This window comes from Coffea eugenioides, chromosome 5 (assembly GCF_003713205.1).
Source record: "Coffea eugenioides isolate CCC68of chromosome 5, Ceug_1.0, whole genome shotgun sequence".
Taxonomy (NCBI): Eukaryota; Viridiplantae; Streptophyta; class Magnoliopsida; order Gentianales; family Rubiaceae; genus Coffea; species Coffea eugenioides.
Window position 1 is genome coordinate 44,774,568 of NC_040039.1, and position 21,571 is coordinate 44,796,138.

Consider the following 21,571-nt stretch of genomic DNA (forward strand, 5'->3'; position numbering starts at 1 on the left):
AAAACTTCCCGTTTTGTTTTGTTTTTTTTATTTTTATTTTTTCATCAGCAGCTGAGATAAAATATTGATAAACAAATCCAAGATGTTGGGCACACAATCATATCAAACTTATAATTGGTGGTTGATTTTGATGAATTGTGGTACAGTGACACATGAAAACTGTAACTTGGACACTGACATAGATACAGACATCCATTGATGATCAGTATCATCTTAATAATTGATCCAAAATTGGTGACTCTCATGTGCTCGATTGGGAAGGTAAATATAGCAGTGATCATAAACAGATCAAAAGGTTGGACACAAATATCCTGTTGGGATCGATGCATGTATCAATTGAGATTGTTTTTTTTTCCCCAGATTTTATGGTCCCAGAAGGCAAAATCGTATCTTGTTTCACAATTTGATTGAAATATACCCTTTTCATTGAAACATCTTGTGTGAAGTAATTAACTTCGACCTCTGCAACCAAAAGCTTCAGTCAAACATGTGAAATAGTTTGAATCATTTTTGCTAACTGAAGAATGATGGGAACATGTGGATGGAAAAAGAAAAAAAAAATTTTTGGGGTGAAATTTGAAGTTCAATTCAATACTTTCACGGGATTTAGAGTAAAATGGGAACTTAATTGGATGGATAATAAACCTGTTATAAAACTAATAAAATAAACTACTATAATAGGAATTGAAATATTAGAGAAGGAAATAGAGAAGTAGAGAATGATATTCTTATTGTTCCAACTAATCAAAAGTATACTCAAGAGGTGCTAAGGTACCTCTATACATAGGTATTACAAAATTAAAGGTACGTTATTAAATTCTCATTACTACAAGAACATGAATAGTCATATAAAACAGTTCATCCAATACATAAATAGCTCTTATGGATTGAAACAGTTCGTCCAATGTAATTCCTTTACATAATGTATCAATGAATTATGAATTAATCCTCTTGAAAATACAAATGGACATCCACACTTTTAGTTATTTCATAACAAAACCTAATTTATCAGCAAATATTTGAACTCATTTTCTTCCCCTGCTGGTCCACATTAATCTCATCTTCTCATTCTATTCCCTACAAATGTGCATCAAGACAAAAGAAATTTATTATGTGCGCATGTGGACTATGGAGCACATTTATGGGAAACAGTAAATTCATAAAACTGATGTATCTTCTCAAGTGTACCACTATTGAAAGTTATCTCTAATTCTCATTTATGTCTTCTTCTGCATTGTTTTCACCAGTGAAGTCTTAGTCTAGCAGCAAATAAAAGCCTAGAATTAAAATTTTAAGGTGCAATAAAATGTCTTGGGGGGTTAAAAAATCACTAAGATAAGAACTGTAATTGAGCTTCAAAGTTAGTTCATGTCTTTAGACAAAGGTTGCTTTTTTCCATCAAAAAAAAAAGGAGAAAGCCATCGATCTTATTCTCAATCAAGAAAGGACCTATCTGGCTTTACTTCTTAGCACTTTCTTAATCACATATTAACTTTGGAAATGAGTCAATGACATGTTCCACGTTGCGGACTTTCCTCTAATCATAATCAATTAGTGCCTACCCGACAGTTAATTCCATTACTAAGATCCATAGTTATATTGCAAATTGTGTGGTTTTCGATGTAAGCTAGATAGAAAAATATGAGCAAGAAAGAAAAGGGTCCTTGTGCATGCCCTAGAGGCTACATGTGGGCATAGTTTGGAGACAAAGTAAAGAAGCTTAGGGCGTGCAAACAATTCACATGGCACGACATTATCCCTTCCAAGCTTCCTCACTTTCCACAGCTCATCCTCCAAAATCCCACAACTCTAACAACGTATTATTCTCTTTTACCCTCCTGCCATTATAGCATTCCGAAATAGAATACACAGGCAACCTCCTCAAGTACCATTGTAGTACAGCACAAGGATTACATAACCATGGTCATGATTCACAAAAAAAATTCTTTTGTTTTGTTGACAAGGGAACCACAGCCGCTACCTAAGAGTGCGCATTGAATAAATTTCACTTCGTACAATAATCCGCCAACCACACGAATGAGTAAGACGCATTATGCAAGACCTGCGCAATGGAAGAGAGGTTCGAACCCAAGTTAGCAGGAAAACATGACACCAACTCTACCATCTCAACCAACTCAAGGCACATGATTCTCAAATTTATTTGGCAACACAAGTGACACTATTCAGCAGCAAAGGAAAAGTTACTCCCATTAAGCTTATGTGGACCATTATGGTCATTCCTACTCATATTTTTGCCTTTCATGTCTCAAGAATCGTGCGCTAAATAAGTTCAATAAAACTCGTAAAGTTGATATGGAAGAAAAAAATCCCATTATTATCTGCAATCTTTCAATGTATGATTATATTTTTGTTGTTCACTTTACAAGAATCATGCACTAAATACATTCAACAAAAGTCGTAAACTTGACATGAAAGAAATTCCATTATTACGCGGTTATATATCTCTCTCCATGCATTATTAATACTACTTCAAGAACGAATTATGCCCACTAACTGATTTTTATCCGTGCAGATGACTCAAAAATTGAATGCCACATTGATGAGGTTACACATTACACACACACACTTATTTGCTAGGTTCTTGATCACTGGCACAGCTCATGGGATCCATCATGTGATCCAATTTGATCGAAGTTGTTTGATTAAGGCCACTTGATGAATCTAACGGTAGTAAGCAATGCATGCAAGACGGCATCCATGAAGACAGACTACAGAGGAATGTTCTCTGGACGTAAATTATGAGACTATTATAAGCTTGGAGCTGAAGGGGACGGTCACAAGGGCACGTGGTCTCTGATTCCTCTTAATTATTAAACTACTGCTACTTTCCAGTAATACCGTTGGGGCTCAACCTCCCAACCAGCTGTAGATAGCTGTCCCAATCTCCCCATGTGACCCCACCATGCCACCATCGGGGAAAAGATTTCTAATTTTTAATCACTTCTTGATCAAAGTTTAGTAGAGCAGATTGTGATGATGATGATGTTGGACCTGTTCTTTTGGCTATGTTCTTTTCTAAGTCTGCATCAACTAGCATAAGTATATATAACACCAATTGCTGCATAGTTCCCAAGTTTTTGTTTGGTTTTCTCCTACTAGGATATAGTTATATATAGTCACTAGTGGCCATACTTCTTTGGATCATAGTTTTCAATATGGCACAATTGCCTCCAAAAGCACCAAATATGGCACCAAATTGGCCTGACTTTTCTCACCAAAAAATTCACACGCTGGATAATTTAGGAGGAGCAAATGCTACTAATAACCATAACTCTTCGTGGGTTGATGAATTTCTCGACTTCTCGTCGGCGAAACGGGGTTTTCACCGGCGATCTGTAAGCGACTCGATTGCGTTTCTTGAGGTCCCAATGGTGGAAGAATGCAGAAGATCAACAATTATTCCTGGCTCTGGGGCTACTAGTGAATTTGAGAAGTTTGATGATGAGCAGCTCATGTCTATGTTTACTGATGATATTCCAACTTCTGTTGACCCCAAAATGTCCTGCTCGAATCCCTCGTCGCCTTCTGATCATAACAGCATTAATGAAGATAAGCTGAATCCTTCTGATCTGCAGCTGCAGCAGCTAAAGAGTGAGCCTGAGGAAGTGCAAAGCTCATGTAAATCTGATGGACAGTTGGCTGCTACTAATGAAACTGTGGACAATTCCAGTGACAAGATTGTTGATCCAAAACGGATCAAAAGGTAAGAAAATGCATCTTAACGCTTTTCCAATAATAATACTGATGAATTACACACATATTCTTGCATGAAGAACCAGCATTGCATTGTTATTCATCTTAGAGTTGGAAACAACTTCATTTTTTTGCATGAAACATGCACAAGTTTTCCTAATTCAACCATGAATTTGTTTTTTGTTTTTTGTTTTTTAGCATCCATCTTATCATTTTATTACAAACTGATTTCATTGTAAAGATCTTAGCCATCAAAAAAAAAAAAAACTGCATGCATTATCCAAGATACAAAGACTTTTGTCTCTAAATAATCATCTCAACGGAGAATCATTTAGTATCGCATTACATGATTTTTTTTAAAAAAATTTTGTGTTGATTAATATCAAAATAATTGATCAAGAATACCATTTTTTTTTTGGTTTTTATAGAATCTTGGCCAACAGACAATCAGCTCAAAGATCTCGAGTGAGGAAACTGCAGTACATATCAGAGCTAGAAAGAAGTGTAACTTCCCTTCAGGTACATTATTGGTTTATTGAACTTGTTGCAGATTAATAAATGAAGTTCTTCTTTTGTTTAACTACTGCAGCTGGCAATTGAATTCTCACATGGGATCGTCTTCTTGTTCTTGTTTGTTTGGTTAATATTGTTAAGGCTGAAGTTTCAGTATTGTCGCCAAGGGTAGCTTTTCTGGACCACCAACGTTTGGTTCTGAATGTTGACAACAGCGTTCTCAAACAAAGAATCGCAGCTCTTGCCCAAGATAAGATTTTTAAAGATGGTAAGTCTCAAATGCTACTTCAGAAAATTTTAAGCTTTTGGGCAATTCATAATTTGCCGTGCCAGAAGATACAAGAATTGTTTATTCGGCAAGTGGATACAACGTTTAACATAATTTTGCGACATAAATGAAAGCAATAATTGTGCATTATAGGATATGATCAAATGAATGACGTCTAACATGGGAATAATCAGCTTTTGGCCTTGGATTGTATGTCCTAAACTGTCTCCTTAAACCTGTCACATCACAATTTAAGGTCATCCCACATGATATCGGTTGTACCCTATTCAATCATTAAAAGGATTAATTAGATAGTTAACTTATATCATCATCTTTAGGGGTAAAAGACTTGAGATGATACTTGTTAAGATGAGTTTTAAGTATTAACTTTCTAAGAAAAAGTGAAGTTCAGTAATAAATTAAGTATTTAGGTATAGGTGCCAATAAATGTAGGTGTCTGAATTTAAATGATAGTTTAGGTACAAATTATGTATATCATTGAGTACCAAAGAAGCACCGATTAGAAAAGCAAAGGTACTATTGAATGATTGAGTTCAATGCTAGAACCGTAGGCTATTAGTTCCTCAGGTGAATCTCTTAATTATGTCCTATAATCTTCATGGACCTCACAAAATCAATATGGCAACCAAGAAAGCAAGCTGGGTCATTTTCTAAATTTAGCTGGCATTCGAAACTTCTTTCCTGCTTAATTGCTTAGTGTTGACCCATTCAGACATCATGGCACCATAGCACTAATTTGTGTCTTCAACTCGATCCCACATGTCCAGCTTTATAGCTATCGTTTGAAGATTGATTTTCATTTAAGAGACAACGTAGGTAATTAATGCGAAACAAAACTAGACACCAAGAAAGAGTGGCATTGATTTTTTTTATTCTTTCGACGCGTCCAATAATTTATATAGAACCATGACATTTCTTAGACTTAGGTCTACGACATTGTGGTTTATTCATCCTACTGAATTTGCTTGTTACGTAAAGAAAAAAGATCTCGTTTTTATGTTTATCAGCTATATTTCCACCTATCTACATTGTCAAACCAAGCCCTACAAAACAAGAACTGCTAAGTTCAGAATTCGAACTCTGAACTTGGCAGTAGAAAGAATTCTAAGAGTCCTCTCATAATCATTGAATGTTTAGAATATCACGTTTTGAGATTATTGTAAATATTCTAATTTGTTGTAGCTGTTGTCCTCTCTTTTTTATTCTTGAAAAGTTTCGCGGTCCAGTTAATTTTGTTTTCTAATGAAATTGCAGCTCATCAAGAAGCCTTGAAAAGGGAAATTGAGAGGCTAAGGCAAGTCTTTTACCAGCAAAACTTGAAGAAGATGGAAAATGCTACACCACCAGAGCCAAAAACACAACCTGCTACTGCTGGTAATGCCTCCGCAGAGAAGGAGCAACTTGTTAATTGAAGCACGTTTCTTTTAATACGTGGAACATTGTTTTTCAGGTATGCTAATAACTTTAGATACTTGATAAAAACTTATACGATGTTTAAACAAAATATAAATGACATGAAATTAAGGGTCAATGAACCAATAGGTGCTTTGTGAGGGGAAATTAATTTGAGCTCTCCAAACCAATTTTTTAGATCACTTGTTTTGAAAGTTAATACGTATTAGACTCAATTATTATACCTTAGTTTGAGTATTGATAATTTGTATTCAGTTTTTCAATGCCTTGCCAAAGAAGGAACTGAGAACGATATGCATGCTTGAGAACCCCCACACACAAAACGTTATACCAACAAGAAAAAGAAATTCAATTGATCAACAGGAATTTTCAAGTTAAAGATCTAATTTTTTTTTCCTGTTATAAGTTGATTGGATTTTCTTGAATGGTTCTTAACTTCTCTTAATTACCATGCAGGAAAAAAATTCAGTGGATGGTAGTGTTGATGGACATTCACATGATGTCTTAAACATGAAAATAGGGTCCACGGGAACTTCAATGTTGCAGAGGACAAGATGAGGCCAACTTGCATATCTTTGCAATGTAGGCCAAAGAATCAATATCATAATCAATTTGTTTCTTTTCTGCTCCTCAGGCATGGGTGTGGTTAGTTTCTGGTTAGCCAATCATCAATTTGATGATTTTTTTTTTCTCTGTAACATGGGGATGGGTGTGGTTAGATTTTTGTTAACCAATCATCAAATTTCTTTCTGCTTTTCAATCTTTTTTTGTTTTGGAAAAAAAAAAAAAGTTGTGCTTAGGCAAGTGTGTTTTAGTGTTAGTGGGATTTGTATTGGGATGTATGAAAGTAAAGAAGGGGTTTGTCGGGTAGTTGTTTTGATGTCAGGCTATGGCATCATTTTTTTCAATGTTTCTCTCGAATTTATTGCCTGGTGGCATTCTTTATTTGTAGTTCTTATTGTCATCAATAATAAAAAAAAAAAGAATTGTAAATATCGTTATTTATCTTGGGTGTAAAAATGAGTAGTGATTAATTTCTTTGACTAATTTGACTTAAAAGTAACAGGGCACAAGACTTCTAATTTACAGATTTGAGGTCTAGGGTTCCTCCCAACCCTCTAATGTTCAAAGCAAGAAAGTTTCAGTTGGGAAGATGTCATGTTTTATTCAAGAAGAAAAGTTTTTTTTTTTTTTTTTGAAAGTTCTTCAGCATATATATTTAGCAAATTTTTCACCATTATCTCTGTTGGATGTAATGAGCAATCACCAAGACATCAAATCTTGACTAGGAAGTTATCATTTTACCAGTAGGCTTTTTCCATATTTAACTTTCTAAGGAAAAATATGCATCTGAATACACTAAAAAGCCTCTCCATGTGCATCTTTTGTGCCACAACTTTATTGCTGAAAATAATCTTTGGAAGACAAGCAAATTACAAAACTTTAATGCAAATATGCGAGAAGGATATAGTACAAATAAGCATTTATTTGAAGAAATCACAGCAAGCAAGGTTGTTTTGGGGGGTTGGGGGGGGGGGGGGGGGGTTGTGGGAAGAAACCAATACAGCCAAGCCAACAGATAAAAAAAAATGGCTCTTGGGAATCAATCCTTTTCCTTATTCACATGTGCATTTGCAGGGAACAAGCCTTTTTCCCCTACAAGGTGACAGCTTTGATCATATTCATATGTGATATTTAAGTTTATTAGCACCAACTTTTACTTGCCAGTTGCCCATCTCCTAATAATAATCAGTAATCCCTTTTGAAAAATATTTATTATTAGCCCGGTCACATGCTCCGCAGTATCTGCATCAGTACTCAGCTCTCTTTCTCCCACTTTTGGTTTAGGGAATTAAACGTTCAACAGTCTACCTAACATTCATTCAATAGATCTGAGTCACTTGCCCATTGGCTCAGTTAGAGGCGTACTCAAGTCGAGTTAAGTTTGAGTATTAGACTACTTGAGCTCGATTTGAGGCAAAATAACTGAGCTCAACCTTGTCAAGCTTTTTGAAGTGGAGCTCTGACTCGAGCTTGAGTTCAACTTTAGTTTACCGTACTTGAAGTCGAGTTTAATTAAATCTAATCGAATCCAATGAAGTTTAATAAAGCTTATTCGAGTCTAATTGAACTTAATCAAACCTATTTGAGCCTAATCGATCTCAACTAATAAAAATTTAATATTTTACATATGATTTAAAATAAAGGATATAATTGGCATTTCACAATAATAAATATAAAAAATTAAAAATATATACTATAAAAAGCTAGATTAGACTTGTCAAGCTTTTGCATACGAGAATTTGGAGCTCGAACTCGACCCATGAACTCAAACACGTGGCTCAAACTCGACCTTGACCTTGATCAAAACGAATTTGAGTTGAACTATTGATTGAGTAGCTTGTGAGCTAGAGTCGAATTACTTGGTTCAGCATCACCCCTACATTCAGTCATTTGTTGTGATTTGAGGAATCTATAATAATCGTAGGTGGAATTGCAAAGGCCATTTATTTGATTTGATTTAAACCTGTTTAAATTCATTTTGGAAGAAAATGAAAAAATTGAAATTGAAATTTATGTTTTAATCGAGCGAAGTCACTAATCCGATTTGAACTTGAAACTAAAGACAACCTCATTCCCATTCATTAGGAATATCTGGATTATTGCATGGAGCCGGTTGAATACCTAAGAATGTTGGAAATAACTTGGAACATGTAGAGGAAGGAGAGTTGGGTTTGATGGTAAAATGGAAGGGATTATAAATATTAAAGGATAGATTCACGATCTCTCACTTACGTTAAACAAAAAGTGACACAAATTGAAATCTACAATGCGAAATGTTACTGAAGCCAGGACACGAATAGCCAAGTTGATTAGAACTGAACTTAAAAGTTCAAAAATGTTGATACCCAAGAAAAAAAAATGTTCAAGCAATCCAGCACTAATTTCATAACTAGTACACTTCAGCTTGATTGGGGGAGGGATGAATTGGGTGGGACGGGGGAGAGAGTGTAAGCGTGAGATCTTGAATTCGAGTCCTCTTGCTTACACTGAAGAAGAAAAAAAAAAAAAAAAAAAAAAAAAAAAAAACTTGAGAAACCAATATTTCAGGCCTCTAAGGGAAGCCATGAGGCCCTCTCAAGCATGAAGATGGAAAGTTTTAATGCGAAAGAACTCCAACATGGGCCAGGAGCATAAAGCAGCTGAACAAGGGTTCAAAAGCTCTCATAGGCTCGTACGGGCCTAATGAGGTTGTTCTCCCAAAAATGCAGAAAAGCCTCTCACCTCTCAGCCCAGAATACCAAGTTTGAGAAAGGAAAGGAAAGATGCACTAAGTTTGTTTCTAGACAGTTATGCTTTTCTTCACAAAATTCTACAAGAAAATTTAGAAGGGCGAAAGCAGATCCCTATTAGTTGTATAATCGACTTCAACCATGAGTCATTTTGAAGCTCAAGCCCATATTCTTCTAGCAAAATTTTATTGAAGATTTGGAAGGCAATCATGAGTGGCTTATCCAACAGCCCCATTCAGGCAAAAGAGTAGACAATAAATCAGACAGATAAAAGGAGAAAGAACGCAGCAAAAACAGGAGCAGCTTCATTTGTGTGAACTCCATCCGGACAAATCTAAACTACATTTGAACTAGGAATAAGCAAGTTTTACAACTCTCATCCTATATCTGATATACAGTCTCAAGAGGCCACACACCAAGTAAGCAAACATTTAGTCAACTATGCACAGATTCATGATAAGTCATAACTCAAGTTCATATGAATCAGGATCCAGATATGTCGCCAGCACGGGGCTAGAGTTGGCGGATACGATTACGATACGTGCAAACAAATATATTTCAAAACAGTCAAATCCTTTGAGCAGAAACCCTGGAAACTCCACCAGCAATTAGTTTCTTCATAGTGAGGTCCAACATTCTGCAAAATATAAAAAAGCAACAGATTATGTCAACCGAATTAATACAGTTTTTCGGCAACAAAATGCAAATGATAAAGAATTTTCGAAGTTTTAGTTAGCATATGAATTTGAGAATCTGGTGCAGAGAAAATCTCCTCGGCGGACTCTTAACAACAGCCTAACATCTAAGTCTACCTCAGGCACGTTGCAGTGCATGATTTTAGCGCTTGCTTAAACTACAAAACCTCATTCCAAACTTCCAGAAAAGCAATCCTTGCAACTTACGCCAAAAATTTTTTAGCACCCTCAATTCCAGAAATCACGACCAATTTTACAGCTCTAGACACAGAGTAGAGCAAGTAATGACAGAAATTTTTAATCATTTAGGTCAGAGCTGTTGTCAATAATCATGCAGCTATAATTGTGATAGAAAGTGCTGGTTACACACCTCATGAGTTGATTCATGGTTAAATGTGCCACTATTTGCTCAGATAGAGAAAATTGCCATAAACTAAACAATAGCGTCATAGGCCAAAGAAATAATCCACTCTCCAAATGAATACTTGATGATGAGTACTTGATGGCAAATTTGCGTGCTGAAAAAATAAATAAATAAATAAATAGCCATTTTGGCAATGAAATGCGAAGTAGCTTCATAAAATGGCTGCAACATCAGGGATAGCTGTAGATAAAACATAAACATGTGTCTCCTTGCTTTCCTTTTGCATGGGATCTTACATGGAAGAATTCAAAAACATAAATATAGAAAATAAAGCAGTAATATATCCTATTCTCACTTTCTAAAAGAAATGAGGAAGCTAGTTGTTGCATGATGAGAAAGAACAATATCCCAAAAGTTTAACAGATCACTCTTATACTGAGAAAGACAGCTCACAAAGACAGAGTATCATCAAAAAATCCTTCTCTCTTTTTCACATCTATTCCTTTTTTCCAGAGTAAAGAAAAACAATACATTGACCTAAGATCAGGTAGTAACAAAACAAGAGTAATCAGAAAGATGGAAGAAGAATCCAAAAATTTTCTTACTTTTACTAGATAAGCAAACAGAAAGTACATCAATCCTAGCAAACCTCAGCTAACTATTCAAATCTTGGTAATTATGAGTAGATGAATCCTCAATATCTCTCACCAATGACAAATAAATGTGCTCAACGGAATTCGCAATATCTAGAGGATAAGAAATTCAAAGAAGAATACTGATAAAAGCAGAAACAAAGACGTGAAAGAAATCGAGGATTTCTAAATCACACTCATAGCCACAAATGAACTGGAAATAAATTGATTTGGCATGCCAGCAACTACAGCACTAAAGTTTGGTATCCTAAAGCTAATTACTGACCAGGTCTTGCTCAGTAATTTAAACGCAACAATCACACAAAAAAAAAATGCTCAGAGCACTAGTCAACCAGAGAAACAGAAAGTGAAAAAGGGACGTGGTATTTAATGCAAATGATAACAGCTTAAACCCTGCAAATAGAACAGTAAAGGACTGGTCTATCTTTTTCTATCGGGGGAGCTGAGCAGACACAAAGAACCATGACAACAATCACTTCATAGGGGAAACAAAAGTATTCAGTCTAAGGGCATCATACAACTGTAGATTGAGTTTTAAGTGATAGATTTCACCTTCACTTCAGCCAAACAAAAGTAAATATATTGGGACAGCACTTCATCCACTTGGAGGACATTCTGAAGTTTTCACAACTTTCTCTTCAGTTTCCATTTCTGAAGTTTCCACAGCTTTCTCTTCGGTTTCCATTTCTGAAGTTTCCACAGCTTTCTCTTCGGTTTCCATTTCTGAAGTTTCCACAACTTTCTCTTCAGTTTCAATTTGCAAATTTTCCACAACTTTCTCTTCAGTTTCAGTTTCTGAAGTTTCCACAACTTTCTCTACATCGCATTCTGAAACTTCCACAATTTTCTGGTCAGTTTCAAATGCTGAAGTTACAACGACCTTCTGTTCAGTTTCAAATTCTGAATTTTCACCAGCTTTCTGTTCAGTTTCTGAACTCTTGGCCTTTGAATGATAATCTCTAAGCTCTTCCACACCCTTCTCAAGGTCTGCCAACCTCTTATCCAGCCAAACAACCTTGTTTAGGTATTCCCCAAATTGGAATGCATATCCTTCCTCAGCTGCCTTAGCCTTCTGCTCCAAAATTAAGCAAGCCAATCTATATTCTTCTTCTTCTTTCAGGCGTTGCTTCTCTATTTCTGCAGTGGTCAATACAACCCCTCCCGGACCAGCATCTTTGTAGATTGATTCTTCAGGAAGCTGACATTTCTGCCTATATTCAGCAAATGCTTTGTTGGTTTGCTTTAAGGCCTTTCTGTAGTCTTCCAAAATATTTCCCATTAGATACAGCTCACGTTGTAGACGATAGATCTCTGCATCTCTTTTCTGTATTTCTTCACACTTGCTCTTATGCAAATGCTCGATCATACTGTCCCTTTTCTGCACCTCATTAAGTAATATCTGCTGATTAAAGCTTGCTTGTTCCTGAGCCTGCACCTTCTCCTGGTACATCAGCCTAGCGCGGCCCATAAGTTGTTGCATTTGGTCCATGCAGGTCCCAAAATCCAATGGTTTGTTATCCCATGGACCGTCAATCCTTAATCTCTTATTGCTACCATTAAGAGGATGATGAGAGACATCATGCTCATGGTCAAGCTCTCTCTTACCTGTGTTACCATAGAATGATGGGCCACCTGCAGCCATATGCTGCAAGTCATTCCTATCAGCAACAACATCAACTGAAGAATCATCATGAAGATGTCCTTGTGAACCATATGTAATCTGTGTTGTCTCCATAGCTTGAAGAAAATTGCCCGTTAGTCCATCCCCTTCAAGAGTATCATCATGTGGTCCAACATCAAATCCATCCTCTTCCTCTTCTTCTCCATCCTCCTCCTCCTCCTCCTCCCTCTCCCCCTCCAGCTCATCCCCTTCCTCTTGCCTCTCCTCAAGACTATCAAATCCACTGGCATCTTCCATATTACAAGGTTGCATGAAATGCTCACCTACATTGTTTCTTCCATGCAAAAGCCACTGTCTGTGCTCCTGCTCCTTCTCCTGCTGCTCCTCATCCTCCCTGCGCTCCTCAACATCCATCACGTCAGCAACTTTCACGTCTTCCTTTTCACCAACATCTTGCCCAAGAGTCAACTCAATATTCGGCCCTACCAATACATCATTTTCCTGTTCCGGAACTATACTCAAACCACCCTTTGTCACATCACCAACGTCATTACCACCATCCCCTTCCTCTTTTACCCCAGGATTCAACTCCACCATGTCCTGCTCTGCCATCAAAACCACCTTCTCCACGTCCAACTCCACTCTATCCTGCTCCTTTGCTACCACGTCCTCCTTCCCATCCAATTCCACTTTATCCTGCTCCTCCCTCACTAACACCTCCTCCTCCTCCTCCGCATCCAAGTCCACCATATCCTGCCCCTCCCTTGGCTCCCTCACCATCACCTCCTCCCGCTGCGACTTGATCAAATACTGCAAATGCGATGCATAATAGCAATCAACCAACTGTTCCCCTTTCAACAACTCCTTCTCAACCATGAACCAAAACAGCCCTGCCCAATCCACCTTTTCAGGATGGCCGTCTTTGATTGCCTTGGTCCAATTCAACACCTCATTCGGCATCATCCAAGTATCCTCGTGCAAAAGCACCCAATTAGAAACAAAACCCTCAATGAAGCTAATGGATTCCTCGGACAATGCCTCGAAATCCAAGTCTACCCCCTCAGCAGCCACCAAGTTCCCACTTTTCTCTTTCTTAACAGACAACTTAAACGCCCTCGCTAAGTCTGCCCGATTAACGGCAATCCTAAACTCATTAACATAACTACACCTTAGTTTAGGATCATAGGTAGCAATCAACTGAGCAATCAAGTCAGACCTTATATTCCTATCAAATTCAATATGGAAAAAATCCCACAACCCCAGTCTCTTGAGCAACTTCTCATGCTTCGTAAAATCAAGAATCTTAGAGGGTATAAAAGGAACAGGGTTCAAATTCTCCAAAAGGGTATGCAATTTCTTCTGAATGGTCAGCTGTTTCTTAAGACTCCCTTTACCCTTCTTCCTCTTATTAAGCCTTTTTGGAGGGGTCAGTGACGGCATCCTGACGTCAGCCACAACAACATCAATGGAAGAAGGGGGAGGAGGAAAAGCAGACAGAATTATACCTGGGTTTTCTTGGTCCTCCTGATCTTCCTCCTCTTCTTCCTGTTCCGGGTCGTTTTGCTGTTGCAGGCGATCAAGATTGGATTTTTCCTGATGTGGGTTCTCTTGATCCGGTTCGGGTTGATTGATGGGGTTTATGGGCTCTAGGGTTTGGGGAGATTCATTGGCTTGGTTTTCTTCTTGGTGGGGCTGTTGAAGGTGAGAGGGACTACTACACATTGGGGTTTGGGAGGCAGAGGAGGACGAGGTGGTGGTGGTGGATAAAGAGTAGAATTGGTGATGTCCCTCCGTATTTTTGCGCCTCTTGAAGTGAAGTGTAAACTTCATGCGACGGAGCCACGGAGGAGAGAACACAGGACTCTGACTTCAGCGTACTACTATGGTAGTCCAAGTACCACTGACGGGTGAAGCAGTACATTAGCATCTTATGTAGTGACCTTTTTCCTCGGCCAATTGTAATGACTAATGAGCATTATCTTTTTGGATTAATTACACTTGCACCCTCGAACTTAAGTCCTTGTAACACTTTACCTCTAGTAGTCAATTTTTTGCCGGTATTAAGATGAAGTTATATATTTTATGGTCAAAATATTCATATCTAATTCTTAAACACGCCTAATAATTGTAACATAATAAATACCTATTTTTTTAATAGTTGTAAAATGCATCTAAACACAATTATACTATGCATTTCGATCTTTTAGCACTAAAATAAATTAAATAATTCACAAAAAGGAAGTCTAAGCAACTTAATGTATTTATCTCAATGTCTATAGCAACATTTATTTTTTAAATGAAATAAAATTAATTAATGCATTTAGAATGAGAATTATTTGTTTTTATTTTTTATTGTAACGCTTTTTAATGTGTTTTATATGAGGAAAAATGATTAAAAATAAAATTGTATGGAAAAATATATTCAGAGAATTTTTAGTTTTTTTAATGTAGAATTCAAACAATATACAAAGCATGGTATGAATATGGAATAAAATTACCAAATAGCATCTTATTGACTCATGAAATCTTGTGAAAGTTGCAAGGTAAATAAAAATTATCAAAACCAACCCGTTTACAATTTAAAGGAAGAAAAATAAGTGACGAAAAACTTGTCCATATGTTTTAGCAATTTTAAATTCTTTTTTCCTTCCACAATACAATTTTCAATTCTTTGGTATTATGTCATCTTTTATTTTTTAATTTTTTGAATCATGTGACTTTCTGTTTTTTCTAATAAGATGTTTCAAATTCCGACTAAAAGCATAGGATTATTCTAAAACTATTATGTAAGGGTATTAATGTTATTTGTTGAAATTTTGGATGGAGAATTCATCATTAATATTTGACTAGTCGAAGGAGGCAAACTGTATATATTTAAAATTTAGGGGGGTAATGTGTTATAAAGGACCAAATTCAGGGGGACAAATTGTAATTAACCCTATTCATTTTTCATTGGGTAAGAGAAATGGTGTGCAAAAAAGCACGAGGGACTATGGATAGTGAGGTGGTGTAATTAACCCTATTCATTTTTCAATTTGTCTGTTATTGCCCTATATATAGCTTAACTTTCTCACCAATACTAATAAAACGCCACGAAAATGTCAGGAGAAGAGACTTCTATTATGAAGTTAGAAGTGACTCCTATACCATAAGGTTGGGAATGTCTAAACAAAATTATCATAGAATCATAATAAGCAGATCCCTAGCTCTTTAACAGGAAGTCGCAAATTTTCTCAGCACAAAGAGAAACTATGCATGCAATTTTAGATTATATAAAATACATAGAGAAACTTAAGGGAAATTAACTAAGCATTATGAACCATCATGACAAATGATAACGTAAACGTAATGGACCAGTTCTTTCTTAACCATGAATATTTTCTTTCCCTCTAATCTTTGCCTAATTATGGGGTTCACTTATTTGTCAAGGCATACCAAAAAAAAAACCCTTTGCCACTACATAATGGATAACGCCTCGAATCCTCTTTTTCAAAATGATAATCAGTTTACTTGAGTTATCAATCAATTTGCTTGAGTTATTAATGCATCAGTACACACGAATAATTGATACGGAACAAAAAATAATTTTGAGATAGAAGATTCTAAGTGCTTTTTTAACGGGTGCTTAGTGGACACTTGTTAATAAATCTAAATTATACTTAATTTATCATGTTAATACACACAGTCACAATTAATGCAGACCTTATTTTTATACTTTTTCGAATTAACTACACTGTTCTGTAAAACTAACTCTTAAAATATTTTCAACGAACATCTATTAGACACCCTGTTAGCCAAACTAATACGTATATAAGCTCAAATAATCACTTATTCAATTATTGATTATGATTGCCCTTTTGAGTGCACTGTCTTGAGAACTAACACTGTAATCCTATTTCCCACGCAGAATGAAATTTTCTTTCTGAAGCAAGAATCTTCTTTTTTTTTTTGGAAATTAAGCAAGAATCTTTTCTTTGCCGCAATTATTTTCGCCTAATTATTGGATTCAGTTGCTTTCGAAAGAGATTAAAAAAAAAAACTTACTAATAAACAACACTAAAAAGTTCAACTCATAGGATTTGACGAGTACTCATCGAATGTTAGCATATCCGCCATCATAGGATGATCGATTTCTTTCTTAGACAAGAAGATTTTTTCCTTCCATTAGTCCTTTGCCAAATCATGGGATTGATTTACTTTCCAAGATGAACAAAAACTTTGCAATATATAAACTCTCTTGCAATCCACTAATCCAAGCATACAATCAGAGCCGCGAAGATCAACAATGGCTGACATCAAAACTTTTTTTCTTATTGCCCTTTTTGCAACACTTCTCTCCTTTGGCCAACCTCAGTTCACCACTTATCAGAAGATCTGTCAAAGGACGACTAATAGTAAACTTTGCACTCAAATCATCGATGCATCCACTTCAGCTAGGTTGAAGGCAAATGTCAATGGATGGTTGCAGATACTGAGTGATCAAGCCAAGAGAATTTCTCTCTTTACCCTTACAAAAATTGATGATGCTGCAAAGAACAATCCGAGCCCTCGTTTATCACGAAGCCTTGATGAATGCAGAGTCGAATATAATGACATTATTCGGGGTCTAGAACAATTGGAATGGCGTAACCTTAACAGAGGCAAGTATGCAGATTTCAACAAGGCTCTTGGTTACGATGAGTTGTCAGTGAGTGCTTGCACAAACGACTTCAGTCAAGATCCTCCAATCCAATCTCCAATCATCATCTATACACAAAATACCAAGGACCTCCTTGATCTCACTTTAGAAGTCTTGAATCTTAACCAATGTAACAAAATTACAGCTTGTATTTGAAGTGGTCATTTAAGGCTCCAATGTAACAAAATTATACCTTGTACTTGAAGTGGTCATTAAGGCTACGTCTTTATAGTACTAATAATATATGAGAAGCTTTTTTGTTTAATTGTGCGTGTGTATGTGCGTTTTTTTTTTTTTTTTTTTTTTTTGCCTCTGAACTATACTTGAACCCCAAAATCATGGATCAAATAGTTTTTTTTTTTTTTAGTATGAAAAAAGTTTGGGTGAGTTTGGTTTCGATCACCACCATAAGTCAGGGACTATAGGTCGCTTACAGAGGAAGAATCAGATTGTTGGAATTTAACCCTTTATTTGTTGAATTGATTGTGTCATTCCAAATCGATCCTAAGTTCAAATCGTTCCGAGAAAATCTATAAATTGGAACTTGTATTTGCAACCTTGTGGGCTCAGAATACAAATACTAATGTATCTATTTACAAACGAAATCCGATCCCTTTATAATTATCAGTGTCTACTTCATATGGTTTCAGATTTATGTAAAACGATGTACGAGCAATATTTCTCCTATTTTTTTTTTTTATTTAGTTGGCTTGCAACATAGTAAGAGAATTCACGATTGAACAGTCTATTATGTCATTCCAACTTGAACGTTAGGTTATGTTTCAAATTGCAGTTCCAATCGCCATATATGTCACGACTTACAAACATTGATTTTTCATGGCTTAATCGCAAATTGCCCCCCAATAATAAAAGAACGAATTACTCACAAACAGTCAATCACGGGGGTTAGAGTTTGTGCCTATGAGGTGTGGAATGATAGCTTGAAAAAAAAAAAAAAAAGAGGGGTGGAATGATAGTCATGTCCTTGGATGCTATAATAAAAAAACGAATTACTCACAAACCAATCGAGATTTTCTGATTGGTGCCTATTGTGTTCTCGTCTAACATATCTAAAGCACACTTAATCTATCATGTGAATATACACATTAACAACTATTATTCATCTTTACATTTATACATTTGTCTTAATTAATTTTACATTTTTCAAAATTTAATATTTGAACTACATCTTAATGAGTGTTTAGTTAAGTATTGAGAGAACATGTATGAATTTAATAAAATGAGAGATAATTCATTCCCCATCACAGAATAAGCCAGTTCTTTGATCTTAAGCAAGAATATTATGGGTCCTATTACTTGTCAAGGGATATAACAATACCTTTCCTTATGTATATAGCGCCCCAAAAGTTGAAACAATTAGATTGGTGTTTTCATTGACTAGATTTTGAGTGCCCTTGTTAGTGCACGTATATAAATTTCTTCGGGGATAATTTCAAAAACCTCATCGGACACTTCTTATAGTTTTACTTGGCACTCTCGTACTTTAAAAAAATTTACTTACCTCCCTTACTTTAGATTTTTTGTATCATTTACAACTCATTTTAAAATATAATATTAAAAATTCATTTTGGGAGAGAGTACAAGTTCAATTTCAAAGTTGACCCTTTGTTGTCTTACTTTTTATTACCAAAATAGCAGCAATATTATTAACAAATGAAAAGAAAAAAACAAAAAGCATGAAGTTTTATTCTAACTGAACAAACTATAGTGTGCTTTTTAAATATCAAAAGTTAATATTTGAAACTGCATTGAAGTTTTTGCAAGTTATAAAGATAATATTTTCTTTATTAGTAAAGTGTTTTGAGTTAATTTAAGAAGTTTTATAAATCCAATACATATTTTTAAATCTTCTATTTTTTTTTCAAGCTAATTGCTTGGAAAGTAAAAAGATACAACATACTAAAAATTATATAAACTTGTTTGGATTGTTTTTAAGCCAGTACAAAAACGTTTCCTCATGGTTGTAAATTATTGCAAGTTATTCTTAAGAGTATTATAAATCATTCATAATTTTAGGTAATTTAACATTTCTTGTTGGAGGTAAGGACGGGTTGGATGGTACAGCTAAAAAGAGAGCAAGTGAGAGATCCCAGACTTCTCACCTACCCTTATGAAAAAACATTTATTGTTTGAACCAAAGACACAACAACTATTAAAGAGTTTTTAAATCTTGTTATCAACTTTTAAATTTTCATTAAAGAAATATATTGATCAATTAACAAAAATTAAGAAATAAATTTAGTACGTTATGATAATTAAGAAATCACACACAGATGGCAATTTTGGAATGAAATTGTATTTTCTATCTCAAAATGAGTTTTTTAATATTATATTTTGAAATAGATTTCAAATGTTACAAAAGGAGTCAAGTGAGACTTTTTAAAATTTGAAGGTACCAAATGAAATTATTAGAAACCTCAAGGGAGATTTTTGAAATTATCCCATTTGTTCGGCTTGGGAGCTATATCGTCCCCCATCATAGGATGAACCGTTTCTAAGGCAAGAAGATGAATTTCTTTCAAACACTTGACGAGTACTCATCAAGTGTTAATACATCCGCCACAATATGTAGGATCATCAATTTCTTTCTAAGACAAGAAGATTTTCTCTTCCCTCATTCATTGACAAAATTATGGGATTGATTTACTTTCCAAGACAAAGCAAAAATTTTGCTATGCATGAACTGTTTTGCAATTCACATGTCCAAGCACACCACAGCTGCAAGAACAATGGCTGATATCAAAATTTCCTTTCTTCTTGTCTTTTTTGCTACACTTTTCTCCTTTGGCCAACCCCAGTTCACCACTTACCAGCAAATCTGTCAGAAAACAACTGATCGTAATACCTGCATTCAAATCATCGATGCATCCACTTCAGCAAATTTGAAGGCAAATGCAAATGGCTGGCTGCAGATACTAAGTGATCAAGCCAAGACAATTGCTAATCTTACCGTCACAAAAATTGGTGATGCTTTAAAGAACCCTCCTAGCCGTCCTGTCGCAAAAGGTCTTCTTGATTGCCAATTCATTTATAATTTTACAATCATCCCTGATATAGAAAATATAGAGTGGGCTAATCTTAATAGAAGCAACTATCCTGATTATAATACGGCTCTATCATTAACTGAATTGGGAGTGAATAATTGCGAAGATGAATTCATTGATCTCCCCACTCCATCTCCAATAGATGTATTTAACCAGAATGTTAAGCATATCCTTGATATTACGTTAGAGGTCTTGAACCTTAACCAGTGTAACAAAATAAGTGCTTGTACTTGAAGTGGCTAATGAGAAGCTTTCTGTGTCATTATGTTTTTTTTTTTCCTTTTGTTACTGAAGTATTTTATGACCTCCAAATCAAGAATTTCATTGTTGATGTTAATCCTTTTATGTCTTCAATTGAATTTCTTTATACCAAATCACTATGATGTTCCAATCCCATCGTTGGAAAATTATATTGCGCTCAATCGATTTCGAGTTTGGTATTTGCAGGAAAGTGCATGGTTATCTGCTTATATTCTGAAAAAAAGATATTTAATTGATTACTCATATATGCATATATTACTCATGATGAAACCGCCACCTTTAGTACTGTTAAAGAAAATTTCACCTGGTTCCTCAAATAATTCTGATTTCCAATATTACAACCAGAAGGGTGTTTTGTAGTGTTTTGTTCTTTTATTTTTTATTTTTAAAATAAGATTACATGTAACCACAATCATGGATGAAAATTTGCTCCAAAAGTTCAATGGATATCTTCTCCAGCACGATGAGTGTCCATGTCGAGTACATGTTCAGAATGATCCATTTTCTTTCTCAGACGAGAAGATTTTCTCTTGTTCTTTCCTTAATTCTTTCCAAATATTGTAGAATTCATATAATTTCCAAGATAAACAAAATGTTTTCTCTGGCTCCTGCATCGATGCTGAACATATGAAGCTTAATTCTGAAGAGTTTTGATTGGGATGCTTCAGTTGGAAAAGCTCCAAGAATGGGGCTCAATTCAGAGATTTCAAGATTTGATTCACATTGCTTGATCTAAGGTTGGTGGATGATCTAATGTAATGGGGCTTCTTTGACGCCAAACAGGCAAAAAAGAGGGGTGGGGGAAAGAAAAAGGTAAGCAAAAAAGGGTTGCACAAGTTTACGCATTTTGACCAATAATTGGTGCTAGAAGACATTTCAGTGAGAGATGCAATTGAATTCCGAGTATGCAGCCCATGTCTTCATGTAGAAAAGAGCAAATGGAATAAAGTGTAAAGATCTGCCATTCTTGTAGTGCTCTACTAGACTACTACTACTATCAAAGTAGCAATAC

General features: G+C 35.6%; 2 protein-coding genes across 4 annotated transcripts; one reads left to right on the plus strand and one right to left on the minus strand.

Moving 5' to 3' along the window:
* Positions 1-3,053: 3,053 nt before the first annotated feature.
* LOC113772021 (basic leucine zipper 61-like) lies at positions 3,054-5,967 on the plus strand. Its single transcript, XM_027316557.1, has 4 exons — positions 3,054-3,724; positions 4,143-4,233; positions 4,369-4,495; positions 5,771-5,967. The coding sequence occupies exons 1-4, from the start codon at positions 3,177-3,179 to the stop codon at positions 5,926-5,928; spliced, it is 924 nt and encodes a 307-aa protein (XP_027172358.1). The 5' UTR covers positions 3,054-3,176; the 3' UTR covers positions 5,929-5,967.
* A 3,529-nt stretch (positions 5,968-9,496) lies between these two features.
* On the minus strand, positions 9,497-14,423 carry LOC113770569 (probable serine/threonine-protein kinase kinX). 3 transcript variants are annotated; one of them, XR_003468410.1, is made up of 3 exons: positions 11,487-14,423; positions 10,288-10,435; positions 9,497-9,859 (listed from the first exon to the last, which is right to left on the minus strand). XR_003468410.1 is itself a non-coding variant. In XM_027315071.1 (3 exons), the coding sequence occupies exons 1-2, from the start codon at positions 14,383-14,385 to the stop codon at positions 11,530-11,532; spliced, it is 2,820 nt and encodes a 939-aa protein (XP_027170872.1). In that variant the 5' UTR covers positions 14,386-14,423; the 3' UTR covers positions 9,497-9,859; positions 11,487-11,529. The 3 variants fall into 3 exon arrangements, 2 of the variants coding, with proteins under 2 accessions (XP_027170872.1, XP_027170871.1); XM_027315071.1 differs by lacking the exon at positions 10,288-10,435 and having other exon boundaries at positions 11,487-11,619; positions 11,656-14,423; XM_027315070.1 differs by lacking the exon at positions 10,288-10,435.
* Positions 14,424-21,571: the final 7,148 nt, after the last annotated feature.